A 15,424-nucleotide genomic window follows, 5' to 3' on the forward strand; every position below is an offset into this window, starting at 1 on the left:
TCTGTGCTATAGAGTAGGTTCTCGTTGTTGTTGTTGTTTAGTTGCTAAGTCATGTCTTGACTCTTTTGCAACCCCATGGACTGTAACCCAGCAGGCTCCTCTGTCCATGGGATTTCTCAGGCAATAACACTGGAGTGGGTTGTCATTTCCTTCTCCAGGGAATCTTCCAACCCAGGGATGGAACCCGCGTCTCCTGCATTGGCAGGTGGATTCTTTAGTTATCTATTTTATACACGGTAGTGCATATATGTCAATTCCAATCTCCCAATTCATCCCACACCCTGCTTCCCCCCACCCTTGGCACTCATACATTTGTAAGTCTGTGTCTCCACTCCTGTGCTGCAAATAGGTTCATCAGTACCATTTTTCTAGATTCCGCATAAGTGCATTAATATACAGTATTTGTTTTTCTCTTTCTGATTTACTTCACTTGTATGACAGTTTCTAGGTCCATCCACATCTCCTCTCTGATATTTTACACTGCTATAAAATTAACTTCCTAAAAACACAGCTGTGATTATGACTCTCTCTTGCTCAGGATGCTAAAAAAATTCTCTATTATTTATAAAACAAACTCCAAACTTAATCCCACATACTAGACCTTCCATTAATGCTACCAGGCTGTCTTCCTTATTCACCTTCATACACAGTTTCATAGAATGTATGAGGCTATGCATCTCAGTATAGTCATATTTTCCTTTTCTGTGTCATGTTTTTTATTTACCCCATTCTCCACACCCAGGGACCTCTTTCTCTTCTCTACACATGCATCTTGAAATTCCATCTCAAACACTATACAACTCAGAGTACCCATCTGTGCCAGACAGAAACAATAGCTCTATTTCTAAATGAAGATAGCATTTCTTCTGTAGCAGTCGTGAAAAAGTTGGCTTAAAGCTCAACATTCAGAAAACGAAGATCATGGCATCTGGTCCCATCACTTCATGGGAAATAGATGGGGAAACAGTGGAAACAGTGTCAGACTTTATTTTTGGGGCTCCAAAATCACTGCGCAAGGTGACTGCAGCCACGAAATTAAAAGACGCTTACTCCTTGGAAGGAAAGTTATGACCAACCTAGATAGCATATTCAAAAGCAGAGCCATTACTTTGCCAACAAAGGTCCGTCTAGTCAAGGCTACGGTTTTTCCAATAGTCAGGTATGGATGCGAGAGTTGGACTGTGAAGAAAGCTGAGGACCAAAGAATTGATGCTTTTGAACTGTGGTGTTGGAGAAGATTCTTGAGAGTCCCTTGGACTGCAAGGAGATCCAACCACTCCATTTTAAAGGAGATCAGTCCTGGGTGTTCTTTGGAAATGATGCTAAAGCTGAAACTCCTACACTTTGGTCACCTCTTGCGAAGAGTTGACTCATTGGAAAAAACTCTGATGTTAGGAGGGATTGGAGGCAGGAGGAGAAGGGGAGGACGACAGAGGATAAGACGGCTGGATGGCATCACCAACTCGATGGACATGAGTTTGAGTGAACTCTGGGAGATGGTGATGAGCAGGGAGGCCTGGCGTGCTGTGATTCATGGGGTTGCAAAGAGTCGGACATGACTGAGCAACTGAACTGAACTGAACTGAGTGAGTGTTAAAACAATGTATCCATAGATATACATAGATTTATATAGATCAGCCTATCTATGGATAGATTCAGTTACCTAAGAGTAAAGACCCACCTAGGTAAATATAGATATGATTCCTTGCCCTCAAGTTCTACCTGAACTCTTAGTAGTAATTAGCTATGGGTAAAAAGATGCAAGTTGTGAATGAATGACACAAACAGGATACACTGACACCAGAAGCAAACAATCCACACAAAATGAAGCCATTTACTGGCTAAAAAGAAGAGTTCTAAAACAGTAAGAAAATTATAAATATGTATCAAATATAAATATCCTTACAAATTCAGAAATGGAAAAAATCTGGACTGCCTCCCCCTAAAAATCTTTAAGGTAATAATAGGTAAAATCTGTCTTGGATGGTTTAGATCTGTGCTGTCCAATAAGCAAATGGTGATTCAACATTAGAAATGGGATAAGCACTAATTGAGATGTGCTGTCAGTGTAAAATAAAATAAATAGCAGACTTTGAAGACTGACTTTCTGTAAAAAGTGAATTCTCTTATTGATCATTTTTATATCAATTATGTGTTGAAATAGTAATATTTTTGATATATTTGGGCAAATAAAATATAATACTAAAATTACTTTTAGGGGCTTCCCTGGTGGCTCAGTTGGTAAAGAATCCATCTGAAATGTAGGATACTGCCTGCAATACAGGAGACCCAGGTTTGATCCCCGGGTCAGGAAGATCCCCTGGAGAAGGAAATCACAACCCATTCCAGTATTTTTTACTGAAAAGATCCCATGGACAGAGGAGCCTGGCAGGCTATGGTTCATAGGGTCACAAAGAGTCAGCTATGATTGAGTACAACTTTCTGTCTTTCTGTCTGGTGGTCCAGTGGCTAGGACTCTGCACCCTCAATGCAGGGGGTCCAGGTTTGATCCCTGGTCAAGGAACTAGATCCCACACACCACAACTAAAGTTTGCATGCCATAACCAAAGACCCTGCATGCCACAATTAAAACCCGGTGCAGCCAAATTCAATTAATTTTTTTTTAAGCTAGCTCTGTCCTTTAAATTTTTTTAGAAAACAGAATTAATTTTATCTATGCCTTTTTTGCTTTTTAATATGGCCACTATAAAATGAGGCTTACTTTATGGCTCACATATATTTCTTCTGTTTACCTTTATTAGTTTATAATCACTTACTAAGAGGCAAAAGATTAGACCTAGTTACTTCTCAGTGAGCTGTGAAGCTGTACAATTCTGTGATTTCTCCCAGCAGCCAATGTGATATCATTTAAAATTTTCATAATTTTAGAAAATAAGAGACTAGTGAGGGTGCCTGAATCATGCTAGATCTGTCCACTATTAAGATGACTGGTCACAGCCAGGACCTTCACTAATTCATAGATGGTCAGCTCCTCCTGCTTGGCTCAGCAATCTGACATCTTGATTAATCTGACAATGTTTTTCCAAAAGAGGGATGGAAGTGAAGAAAGATATCAGGCTGTGTCACTATGGGTGATGACACCTAAGCCTGAAGTTAAAGAGCAAAGGCCTAGAGCTTGTAAAGAAGGCACAGGTCTGTGAGGACCTCTCATTGTAAACAAGGCTAAAATGAGAGCATGCTCATGTGCATATGGGTGTACACACACACACACACACACACACACACACACACACACACCTGCCTCTTTCTGCCTTTCCATTCAAGGTTTCCAAAGATAAAACGACCTAGTTTTATAACCCAGTTTAACCAATCCCATATGAAGACTCTGTTTCCCTAATCTTATTGCTGAACCAAACTGTGAGGTGAGTGTACCCACTGTTCCATGTTCTACCTGCCTAAAAGAACTCCTTTTCAAGCATCATCATCCAGAGGACAGGAAAGGTGGTCGGGATATAAAGTCTGGGTTTGTTTGCATTGAGGCTGTTTTCCACAGCCCTCAGCATTGGAGGAAATTTTCCAATGAGGAAAGAGAAAATGAACAGAAATCAAGGATGTCAGATTGAAAATCAATATAGTTTTTTTAAAGAAAGATTTTGGTGGATTTTTCACCATTGCTTGGAGAACTGTTTCAGGCAGTGTGATGAGCAAAAGCAAATTACAGAATAGCCTCAGAATAGTGAAGACCCACATCCTATGTTTTCAGCTTTAAGGATAAAAACAAGGAAGAAATCTCCATGTCCTAAATAAGTCTCCATCCCACAAGAGGCATGTGACATTTAAGAGAAGATATGCATTATCTATGCAATATTTCAAAGTGGATTAACTCCCCCTAAACTGGGAGCTTGGATTCCAGCCCAGGAGATGGGACTATTTTTCCCTGTTAGAGCATTACTCCCTTCCTTTCTAGCAATTTAGCCTGTTTTCCCCAAAACTGGCTTGGCTGATGTTCATGGCATGGTGTCAAAGGGAGCAGCCCTGTAGGTTTTCACCATGAAAGGGGAGAGAGGATGCCATTGGGGTGAATGGGAAGATCAAAAACTGTGCAAGCTTCAAGTCTTAACACAATGTACTGGATTAGGAAGGAAATTTTAAAAGAGTTACTCGGAACTCAATGGCATAAACTCATTGACGTTTCAAACAGGCTTTTGACTTTTATCTTCCAATGCCCTTCTGGAACTGGAGATCATCTGAGTGCCCATCGGCTCCCAGAGATGTGTCCCTTTCTTGCTGATTGAACAGAAAAGCTGTAATCAATTCATCCCTGACATCCACCAGATAGTTACTAGGCCAATGATACTGTGCAATCTACTGTGAAGAAGATACATATTTCTGCTTGCTAGCAGAGAACACTGTTCCTCCCTTCAAAGTGCCTCAAATCGAACTATGACCTAGAATAAGTCAACCCAGAACACGAATTTGGCTCTAAGACAATGCCCTATTGGTAGAAATTTTATGTGGAATCAAAAACAGATAAACAGAAACTAGTTTAACCAAAATAAACAGAACTAGTTCAACCAAAATAAACAGAGCTAGTTCAAGCAAACAAATGAGCACAGCCTGGCAGGGAGCAGGAGTCAAGTCTTTGTAGAAAAGAGCTACATTCACCTCAAGTGAAGCCGACTGTCCACTGTAGTCAGCAGAAGACCCCAGCCCTGTACTGAGGCTGGACCTGGCTGTTCCCCATCATTAAGGCTTCCATCCCTGACATGAATGGAGAGGAGGCCGTGTGTGCAGGTGGCAGGCCCAAAGGCTGGCAAAGAGTCATCAAGGAAATGACCCTGTGTGGGGCAGAGAATCCCATAAGTCAAAATAAAATATGTGAGTGAATCACAGCAAAAGAGAAGTTTCCGAACTTCGAGGAACAGACTAAAAATAAGAGATAGTACGCATCACTAAGCAGGGAAATGGGAATATGACAATGGAACACTTCAAGGAAATTATTAAGTTCACTGACCCAAAGCAGAAAAACTGACTCCTGCAACAGGATTTTTCTGGCCGAATGCAGAGGGGCCTATAGTCTAATCTCACCTGGGTCTCAGGCACTCCACAAGCAGGCCACTCCTCAAAATCCTCTGCAAGAGGATGTTTAGGAAACAACTGTGCCCCTTCTGAAGTCTTTGGTACATACTAGAGTCAGAACGGGACTTCCCAGGTGCAATGCAGGAATCCCAGATTCAGTTCCTGGGTCAGGAAGATTTCCTGGAGAAGGGAATGGCAACCCACTCCAGTATTCTTGCCTGGAGAATCCTACGGACAGAGGAGCCTGGCAGGCTAGGGTCCACAGGGTCACAAAGAATCATACATGACTGGGGCAACTGAGCACACACACACACAGTCAGAATGGGGCCCTCTGAGGTTTCTACAGTAAGTAGAAACTTGGGACTAAGATTGAAATTCCAGGTTCACCCTGATTTGTCTTCAACTTAAGATGCAGCATGGACAGCTTTTGCATCTGTTTTCTCACTGGTGAAAGGAGGAGAGGGGAGGTGACATAAGTTAGGGGTCATCGTACTACAGGTTTTTGAGATGACTTTCCACCTCTGACCCTCTGAGGCAAAGAGAATCTCAATGTATGAGTCAAGGGGGTTGAATGCAGAGCAAGGTGAATTTCCACAGCCCTGTCCATCCCTGTTAAGCTGGATGCATCCTCAGCTCTACTGGGGACTCTGATCTCATCCAAGACAAGAAATTGAAGTTCTTCCTCTTTTACCTTTATTTTGGCATTTTTGCCACTCTTCTTCTCATTTGAGAAACTCTTAATAAGAGGCTCCAACCCAAATCAGCACTCAACAATCAGGAGCAATAAAATGATTGATCATTTTAATGCATTTAGTTCAGAAGAGGGAGCTGATAGGAGAGAGGTGGTCACACTGCTTTTTTGCAGGGAAGCAGACAAGGAGGTGGAATAAGGCAATGGTGGTAGGTCAAGCCTAGTAGGACTACTTTTATATTTTAAAGTTTAGAACAAAGAAAATCCTGGTTTAGCTTTCTGCACAAGCAGGCAAACCAAAGTGGCATAAATGAAGCTGGTGTAAAGCAGTTTGGTTAGTAAAAGCCAAAAATTTGGAAGCAAGGGAAGTCTCAGCAAAAAAAAAAAAAAAAGGCATTTAAATGTTTTGAACAATCTGCTTCTTCCTCTCTTCTGAGAAAAATCTTTTAGGTAACTGTAATAAGAATGTGTAGGGTTGGTTGCTGTCTGGCTTCAGCAATATTAGCCCACAATTATGGGGTTTTTTAGAGTCACATCTTATAACTCCTTCCATATAAGATCTCTAAATAAGCCCTGAGATAAGAGTGTCTTCAGGGAAGGCTTTCAATTTTCCCTCTACTGTTAAACATCCCCAGAGTGTTTCCTGTCACCGTGACAATTCATCAGGCCACCAAGATGAAGTGACCACAACCGAAGGGGCTGAAAGATGAAGGATCAGCTACACACAACGCAGCCTTACTTCCTACTCACTCTTTCCGAAACGTGCACCGCAGCCTCCCACCACCAGCCAAAAATACCATTTTGATGAGATATTAGAGCATAGACCTCTTTACAGTAATCTGGAAAATAACACCTTCTAGTCAAGCTTTGGTTCAGGAAGGAAACTTTTTCTAAAAGCATTTTTCTGGTAACTCTTTCCAGCATCAAACAGGGATGGAGTGTCCTTCCTCACACCCCCATGGCACTCTTTGAACCCCACTATGCTTGGTGTCACTGCCCATATTTTGGTGTCAATGTCTTTTCTGCATTCTAAGCTTCTTGAAAGCAGAAACCATATCTTCCTCACCCAGAATCCCAAGGAACCAAACAGGTTCCAGAACAAAGCAGTTACTCAACAAATGGTGATCGATCAATGAATTCATCAGTGACTTAATTTCTGAATAAATAAACCTATCGGCTGTACGGTTTACAAGAACGTTTACATTCACAGCCAAATTTGATCTTAACAACAGCCCTGAAGTCCCCCTGAGGGAGAAGTCACCATTGTTCCCATATATAGATGAGGGCACTGCGGCTGAAAGAAATCAAGTGACTTACCTAATGTCACACGAGGGGCAGAGAAATGATTTAATGGATGTGTGTGTGCACAATCAGTTGTGTCTGACTCTTTTGCGACCCCAAGGACTGTAGCCCGCCAGGCTCCTCTGTGCATGGGATTCTCCAGGCAGGAATACTGGAGTCGGGTGCCGTTTCTGATTTCAGGGGATCTTCCTGATCCAAGGATCGAATCCACGTCTCCTGCACTGAAGGCAGATTCTTTACCAATGAGCCACCTGGGTAGCCTGATTTAATGGATGTTTCTATCTAAATGACGTAAACTCTCATTAGAATCTTGCACCTCAAATAGAATCCTACGAGTTTGGATCAGAGGATCTGGAACATCATGGATAATAAACTAACATTTTTTGGGTCCCTGATTCTTAGCACATCCTCATCAGTGGTCCATGTATATTCCTTTTTAAATTTAACTTATGTACCACAGCTTTCTTATCCATTCATCTGCTGATGGACATCTAGGTTGTTTCCATGTCCTGGCTATTATAAACAGTGCTGCGATGAACATTGGGGTACATGTGTCTCTTTCAAGCTGTGGTACATATACACAATGGAGTATTACTCAGCCATTAAAAAGAATTCATTTGAATCAGTTCTGATGAGATGGACGAAACTGGAGCCGATTATACAGAGTGAAGTAAGCCAGAAAGAAAAACACCAATACAGTATACTAACACATATATATGGAATTTAGAAAGATGGCAATGACGACCCTGTATGCGAGACAGGAAAAAAGACGCAGCTGTCTATAACGGACTTTTGGACTCAGAGGGAGAGGGAGAGGGTGGGATGATATGGGAGAATGGCATTCTATCATGTATACTATCATGTAAGAATTGAATCGCTAGTCTATGTCTGACGCAGGATACAGCATGCTTGGGGCTGGTGCATGGGGATGACCCACAGAGATGTTATGGGGAGGGAGGTAGGAGGGGGGTTCATGTTTGGGAACACATGTAAGAATTAAAGATTTTAAAATTAAAATAATAATAATAATAATAATAATAAAAGAAAAAAAAATTTAAATGTGAAAAAAATAAATAAATAAATTTAACTTATGTTTGTTTATGTATTTAATTCTTTTAAATTATGTAAGCACTGGTGTCAACATATTCTATATTCTAACCTTTTAAGGGTTTATTAAATGACTGTCCTGGAATAAAGGGAAACTTACAGGAGGGCAAGGGTCTTCCCAAATACCAACTCAACATACACAGGTGTGACCTGAACACTCTAACTGACTTAAATTCAGATTGCAATCTTCAAGTTAACAGCTTTCATAGATGTCTTTTAGATAAAACATTAAAATCAGCTAATATATATAGCAGACTTCATCAAGGAAGAAAGTTTCATTTCAATTAGATTCAGTCTTTTGCCAGGTACTTCATGTATTGCGTACACTGCTGTGTGTCCAGAATATAAAATAAGGATGTTAGTAAGTGTGTTCTTGGGGAAGAGGGAGAAATATTACAGTATTAAATGATATTAAGTTATGGCATATGTGCCAAAAACAAAATTTAGTTTACAAAGTCCTTTCCTTTCTGGCACCCCGCCAGATGGTCTTTCTTATGGGAGGAAGAGAACATGGATTATTCCCTCTGTTCAACTCAACCAGAAAGGCTAGACAAGATTCATCAGGACCAGACTGGAATAATCTCAGAGCAGCCTCCCTGGCTTCATATTGTTTCTTACATTGCTTCAGGAAGGGACAGGCCTTTCAGTCCATAGTTAGACATGCCTTCAACCAAGAACTTGGCTCACCGAAGACTCTTAATAAATGTATTCTAATTGACTTAAGAAATTCACACTGCAATCTTCAATTTAACAGTTTTTATAGATGTCTCTTAGATAAAACATTAAAATCAGTTAATATACAGCAGATGCAAACTATTATATAAAAGAATAGATAAACAACAAGGTCCTACTGTATAGCACAGGGAACCATATTCAATATCCTGTGAAAAACTGTAACAGAAAAGAATATGAAAGAGAATATATACATATGTATAATTGAGTCACTTTGCCATACAGTAGTAACTGGGCTTCCCTGGTGGCTCAGTGGTAAAGATTCCACCTGCCACTGTAGGAGACACAGGTTCAGTTCCTGGGTCAGGAAGATCCCCTGGAAAGGGAAATGGCAACCCACTCCAGTATTCTTGCCTAGGAAATCCCACTGACAGAGGAGCCTGGCAGGCTACAGTCCTTGGGGTTGCAAAGAATCAGACAAGACTTAGTGACTTAACAATAACAACAACAGTAGAAATGAACACAACATTGTAAACAAACTAGACTTCAAGAAAATAAATTTTTTAAAAATCAGCTAATATACCCACCCCACTGATACAAGACCCATTACCTTTGGGTTAGGAGAGGAAACATAGCAGACAGGAGGACATGGAGTGCCTGGAATGTAAAGTGAGGTCATCCTCTCTCAGTAAAAATGAAAAAGGAAAGAAAAGCAGCTTGAGCTAAGGAAATCAAACTTGGACTTTACAACTTAGTCTCTAAGAGTAAACTCTATTCATCGCCAACTTGGCAGGCAGGGACCAATGAAGCATGTGCACAGAAGTACTTGTTATTTCACAGCTGCTGCTGCTGCTGCTGCCGCTAAGTCACTTCAGTCGTGTCTGACTCTGTGTGACCCCAGAGATGGCAGCCTACCAGGCTCTTCTGTCCCTGGGATTCTCCAGGCAAGAACACTGGAGTGGGTTGCCATTTCCTTCTCCAATGCATGAGAGTGAAAAGTGAAAGTGAAGTTGCTCAGTTTCACAGCTGCAATCCCAGGCAAATAGTGCTTAAAAGGATTCCTGAAGTTTTTAGCCTAGTCTTCAATATGTTTGACTTCATAAAAGGAGCTATGTTCCTGGAAATCTGAAAATGGAGCCGGGGCTTAGATACTCAAAGATGGGTCAGTGAACAATACTGAAAATGATCAAGTCTTGTTGGGAGCTACAGGAATCCTGAGAATGAGAAAGACACACATGCAGTGAAATGACGTTACATGAAAACGCCGACACCTACGCTCCAGTCCAGAGTCGCTCTGGGCTCCTTCGCTGGACCGTTTGCAACAGGAAGGCTGAGGGGATGCGCAGGAGCCAAGTGCTGCAGGCCTGCCCGAGAGATTGCTTTCCTGCAGCAAGAAGGAAAAAAAAAGAAAACAAAAAAACAAAAACCAACATCAGAAGGTAATACAGAGCTGAAAATTTCCCACGGGGTAGAAACGATGCCTGAGTTAGTCTTGCATGTGTGAAAACCTTTGCAAATGTACTGGAATCTCTAAAGTGCATGGTGAGAACCAAGGATGGCAGGTCTCAAAAGACAGGAAGGTTGAGGGGGCCACCTTAGGCACATTCAGGGGAGATAGCAGAATGCAGGTCTCTGTTGGCAGAAAAAGACCTAAGGCTGAGGTGGTCACAGTCCTTGGACAATTTAAAAGCTGCCAGAGACTAAAAGCAAGCAAAGCAGGCTTGTGAGGTCTTTGATTAAAATTCCTCCATTTCCCAGCAAAGAGCTCTCCAAGCTGGTTACCACCCCCAAGTTCACTGTTACACATCTCAAGAACATCCTCCCTTGCCCTTGCAGAGGATGTCTACAGTTGACTTGAGGTTCTAAGTGGGAAAAGACTGATTCGTATCCTGGAAATCACACAATGCAAGACCAATATTTTATGAAAGTCTGGGGTAAGAAAATTCGAAAACACGTTGGTTGGATTTTAGGTTTGTTGAGTGGAACGTCACAGAATGTGGGTCAGAAAGGAGGGATGGAATCAGGAGAGGTTGAGAAAGTCAAGACTGACCTAGGCAAAGATAAGACATAAGAGGAGTTGCTTTAGCAAGCAAACATGCCTATTGCTGAGCCAAGGGGAGGGAGGAGGTAAGGGCAGAGTAGAGAGAATGAGGAGAGCAAGATAAAGGAAGAAAGCAGGGATCACCCACGGAGAGCTTATGGTTCCATCATGAATAATAGAAGGCCAATTTCTGAACAGCTCCATCAGAAATGTCAGACAATGGTCTCAAGCTTAAACAGGAGTGCTGATCTGTGGCTTAACTAAGTGGCTCCCTGGAAGGGAGAGGAGCAGTCCTCTCTGGGAGTGTCCATGTGTTGCTCTGAGAACAACCTGAACTAGAATAAGGGGTGCCTTGTGATGCTGCGGCTCTGAGTCCTGAGTCTGGGGTGGGCTTGGGGCGGGGGTGGGGAGGGCAGGAATCCGAGCTTCCACATGCTTCCCAGGTGCTTCTTTCTGTCTCTCAAGGCTTCACGCTGCTGCACAGGAGTGTGGAAGGATTTTAATCTAAAATGGATCTAGACACTATGAAATGAAGAATCTCCCACAAGTGCCCCAGGCAAACAAAACGTAAGCACTAAGAGACTGATTTCCAGTAAATGCCTGATTTCCAGGAGACAGAAGCTTATCCCTCCAATGCAGAATATCTGACAAGCATCTCTCCCCATCCTCAAGCCAATGAACCTGCTGCTTAGAATCTGTCTGGACTCTCACCACTTTACTCTCTTTGACCATAAGGACACTGCATCCCAAACTATCAGGAGACTTGCCCACAGCTCGCTACAGTCTGCGTGTCCCACACTGCACTGCCTCTGCTGAGTGCATGTGTGAGCAGTTGCTTCAGTCGTGTCCAACTCTTTGTGACCCTATGAACTGTAGCCCCTCAGGCTCCTCTGTCCATGGGATTCTCCAGGCAAGAATACTGGAGTGGGCTGCTGTGCCCCCTCTTCAGGGGATCTTCTGACCCAAGGATGGAACCCATGCCTCCTGCATCTCCTGTTGTATCACAGGCGGATTCTTTACCACTGAGCCACCCAGGGAAGCCCCACTTCCTCTGATATTCCTGTATAAACTCAATATCTGGCCATTCAAGCTCATTTTAGTTCACTTCCTTATTTAGGTGGACGGAACAAGTATCTTAGGCAGGTGAGGGGCACTGAATACCCCAGGCCTATCCAGGAGGAGGAAATCAGCAACCACTTCATTGCCCGCTTGACTGCCCGTAGCTCCCTACAGCCTGTCTCACGAGACGTGAACAAGACTGAAGGAACCTGCCACCTCTGACACTGGACCTGCAGATGCACCAAGTCCCCAGGGAGGCCCAGATCCTCACACAGAGGAGCAAGGCGACACGCCGACAGTAAGATGGGATCCCATCAAAGCCCAGCAGAATCTTGCTAATGACAGATGATCTCCCTGCACTGTCCCCTGACCTCTGCAAGCTCCACCCAGTCATGTCACTTGCAAAGGTGAGCAAGGTGAACAGCAGCCCCCAAACCCAAGGAAAGGCTGAGCAGACTCCAGAAAAGAAGCCAGTCAGTCATCAAGGATCAAGCACGTCTGAGAGTTCAGCCAGTGTCCAGCCTTCTTCACCCGTCCCTCTTCCCCTCCCTCCATTATATATTCCCTTTTGTTGAGCCATAAGAAAAGAACACTGGAAGATTCTTCTTCTTCTCCTTCCCCTTCCCCCTCCTGCTCCTTCCCTTCGTCTTCTCTTTCTCTTATATTCCTACACAGGAAGTCCCAGAAACACTGGACAGGTCTTCAGTAGTTGAAAGTGATCGTATCAGGCTTGCCAGCAGCCTACAGAAGCTCCCACTGGGCAGCAAGGAATGTACGTGCTTTACATAAGCCCCCCAAAACAGTCATCACACATATATAGGCCTTTAAAGACAGTCTGACGACACAATATTTTTCGCCTCACTTTCATCAAGACAAATAAGGAATAACATCAGTTTTGGCCCCTGACTCCAAAGTAGATCCCATTTTCTTGAGCCAGAAGAAAAGTATACTAGATGACTCTTACATGGTGAGCCTTCACTTCCTCCCCCAAGGCATTTTTTCCTCCAGCTGAGTTCAAAGAACTTCTTTAGCATTTCTCATTAGGACTTTTCTCTGATTTACCCTGTATGGTGATTCTGAGTCACAGTTTTTATCACAAGAAAGTCAGATCTCTGTGGAGTCAACAGCTACAGGTTCCACTTTTGATTCCCTAACAGCTATCACAATCTAAATTTAAGTGTTCTAGCAAAAAAAAAAAAAAAAAAAAAAAAAAAAAAAAAAATGATGCCTAAACACAAAGTCTTAGGACAGCTGAAGAATTCCTGAATTTCAGGTGAAGAGAAAAACACAGATCCTTCATTTTTCCGTGAATAGCCACAGAGATTTGTGATCAGAAAATAGAAGAGGGGGAACAAAATTCTATTATCACAGAGGAAACCACAGGACAAATGAGTTTAACTCATCAGAAGCTGGAGACTGACCCCCAAAACCTGATTATTCTTGCTAATAAGGACTGCCAGCAAATTGCTCAGAGAGTGAAATTAGGATGCAAGGAATACATATGTCTCTAGAAGAGCAATGTGGTTATAAGGCAAGAGACATACTAACATTTAACCCTGGACGCGTGGCTGCATGTCTGCTCACTCGTGTCTGACTCTTTGCAACCCCATGGACTGTTGACCACCAGGCTCCTCTATCCATGGGATTTCCCAGGCAAGAATACTAGCATGGGTTGGCATTTCCTTCTCCAGGGGGTTTTCTGGACCCAGGGATCGAACCTGCGTCTCCTGCACTGGCAGGCAGATTCTTTACTACTGCACCGCCTGGGAAGCCCTAAGCCTGGATAAGCCCAGCAATGAAACCTCAGTCAAATCACACTTTCACCCAGCCTCTGAATACAAATGATTAAGAGCTTTTGTTGATTATTCCCCATTGTGGATGCAAATTTAAGGTTGGCTTTTTTGTAACATTAATAGAAGAAAATTGTATATCTACCACACATAAAAACATTAATTAGGGGGGAAATAAATAAGAAACTTCAAAGTGGCTGCCAGTTTGTAACTGTAAATGGGCCTCACAAAAGGATATTACATAAGAGAGAGAACAGGAAAAATATATAGAGGTAATAAAGGGGGTGGGAGGTAACTTCTGATTATAGCTTCCCATTCTTCCAAATAACCATGGGAGAAAAAGCCTTTTTTTCCAGTAGTTCATACATGTATACACACTTTGTTCCAAAATAAGAAAGCAATTTCATTATTTCTCAGACCTCAAATAACATTAGTATAAGTTATTTTTCTATTTGGATTCATCTTGGCTGCAAAAGATGACATTTAAGAATCTGATAGAATTTGATGTGTGTTGAGGGGGTTTATGCTGCAGTTTACTACAATTAAAAAAAAAAAAAAACTCAATGGAGTTTCAACTTTCATTGTTTCCTCCTGCTCAGAACCCTCCCAAATCCACAGTAAGTAAAACCATGAAATGGCAATAATTCTATTAACTTTACAACAATACTTTGTCAGGTGATGACTATAATGGCAAGAGAGTGTTTGAAAAGAAGAAGTGTGATATTAATGGTGAAACAGATACAAAACCAAAATATTCTAAAGTGCAGTTTCAGGCACACAAAGTCACAGTTGATGTCAATTATCTGCCATGGAAAACCGTGAACATATTTAAAGTACAAAAGCCATCATACATTTTAAATAGCATTCTATTATTTCCTTCACTTCATTCAATAAGACTATAAACTCCTAAAGGACAGGGCTCAATTCATCTACTAATCTTATTATATTCTAGCCCGGGGTAGACACAGCATATATTCAATAAATGCTTTCTGAGTTAATGAATGAACTTGACCAAGAAGCTAAGCCAAACAGCTTGCTGATTAGATCAAGGGTTGAGAAATCTGATTAGGATGATTTGAATTATATCTCAGGCCTTCCATTTCAGTGATATTCTTTCCTGAGAAAGCCAAAAATCCCTCAAAGAAGCTCTTTAAAGATAGAGGCAACGAGAGAGAGAATCCAGTGTTAAGAAGCCTAAGAGACCTCGAAACGGCTTTGTGATCAACATTAAAATGGAATCTTTTGCTACAGCATTTGTAAAAGGCATATGATAGTCAATACGTTCTTAATACAAATTATTGAAATAAACATGCAGCATGTACTCTTCATAAAGAGAAAGGATCTTTTTTTTTAATTTATGGGAAAACATGTAAGTGGTTACTGGGCCAGAATCCTTTTTAATTATCCATTCTTCAAATTTCTCTCGGTTCAGGTTGGTTCTCCTGTTCTTCCAGGGTGATGTGGCTCCCAGAATTGATCCATCCCCCTCTTGCAAACTCCCTCTCCGAGTGATGCTACCTGCGGGCACAGAATGAGGAGCCCAACTGCTGGGAGAAGCACCAAAGAGTTAGGAGGTCTCCTTAGCCAGGAAGTCTCTAAAGACAGGCAACTTTCACACTAGAGATCAGTGGACTCATGTCCTTGCTCTAGAAAAGGAACCAGCTGCCTCAAAAGTCATTCTGTACCTTGGTTTAATTCCCCAAGTACCTCAAGCAAAATCTT

The 15,424-nt window shown here is 42.1% G+C and overlaps 1 protein-coding gene across 1 annotated transcript in view; it reads right to left on the minus strand.

The window, feature by feature from the left end:
* DGKI (diacylglycerol kinase iota) overlaps window positions 1–15,424 on the minus strand; it is a 504,567-nt gene that overhangs the window by 312,026 nt on the left and 177,117 nt on the right. The window contains exon 2 of the mRNA XM_052638497.1: window positions 10,088–10,196. Coding sequence (XP_052494457.1) covers window positions 10,088–10,196 — 109 coding nt within the window. The remainder of the gene's footprint in view (window positions 1–10,087; window positions 10,197–15,424) is intronic.

The sequence above is a fragment of the Budorcas taxicolor genome, chromosome 4 (genome assembly GCF_023091745.1).
Source record: "Budorcas taxicolor isolate Tak-1 chromosome 4, Takin1.1, whole genome shotgun sequence".
NCBI lineage: Eukaryota > Metazoa > Chordata > Mammalia > Artiodactyla > Bovidae > Budorcas > Budorcas taxicolor.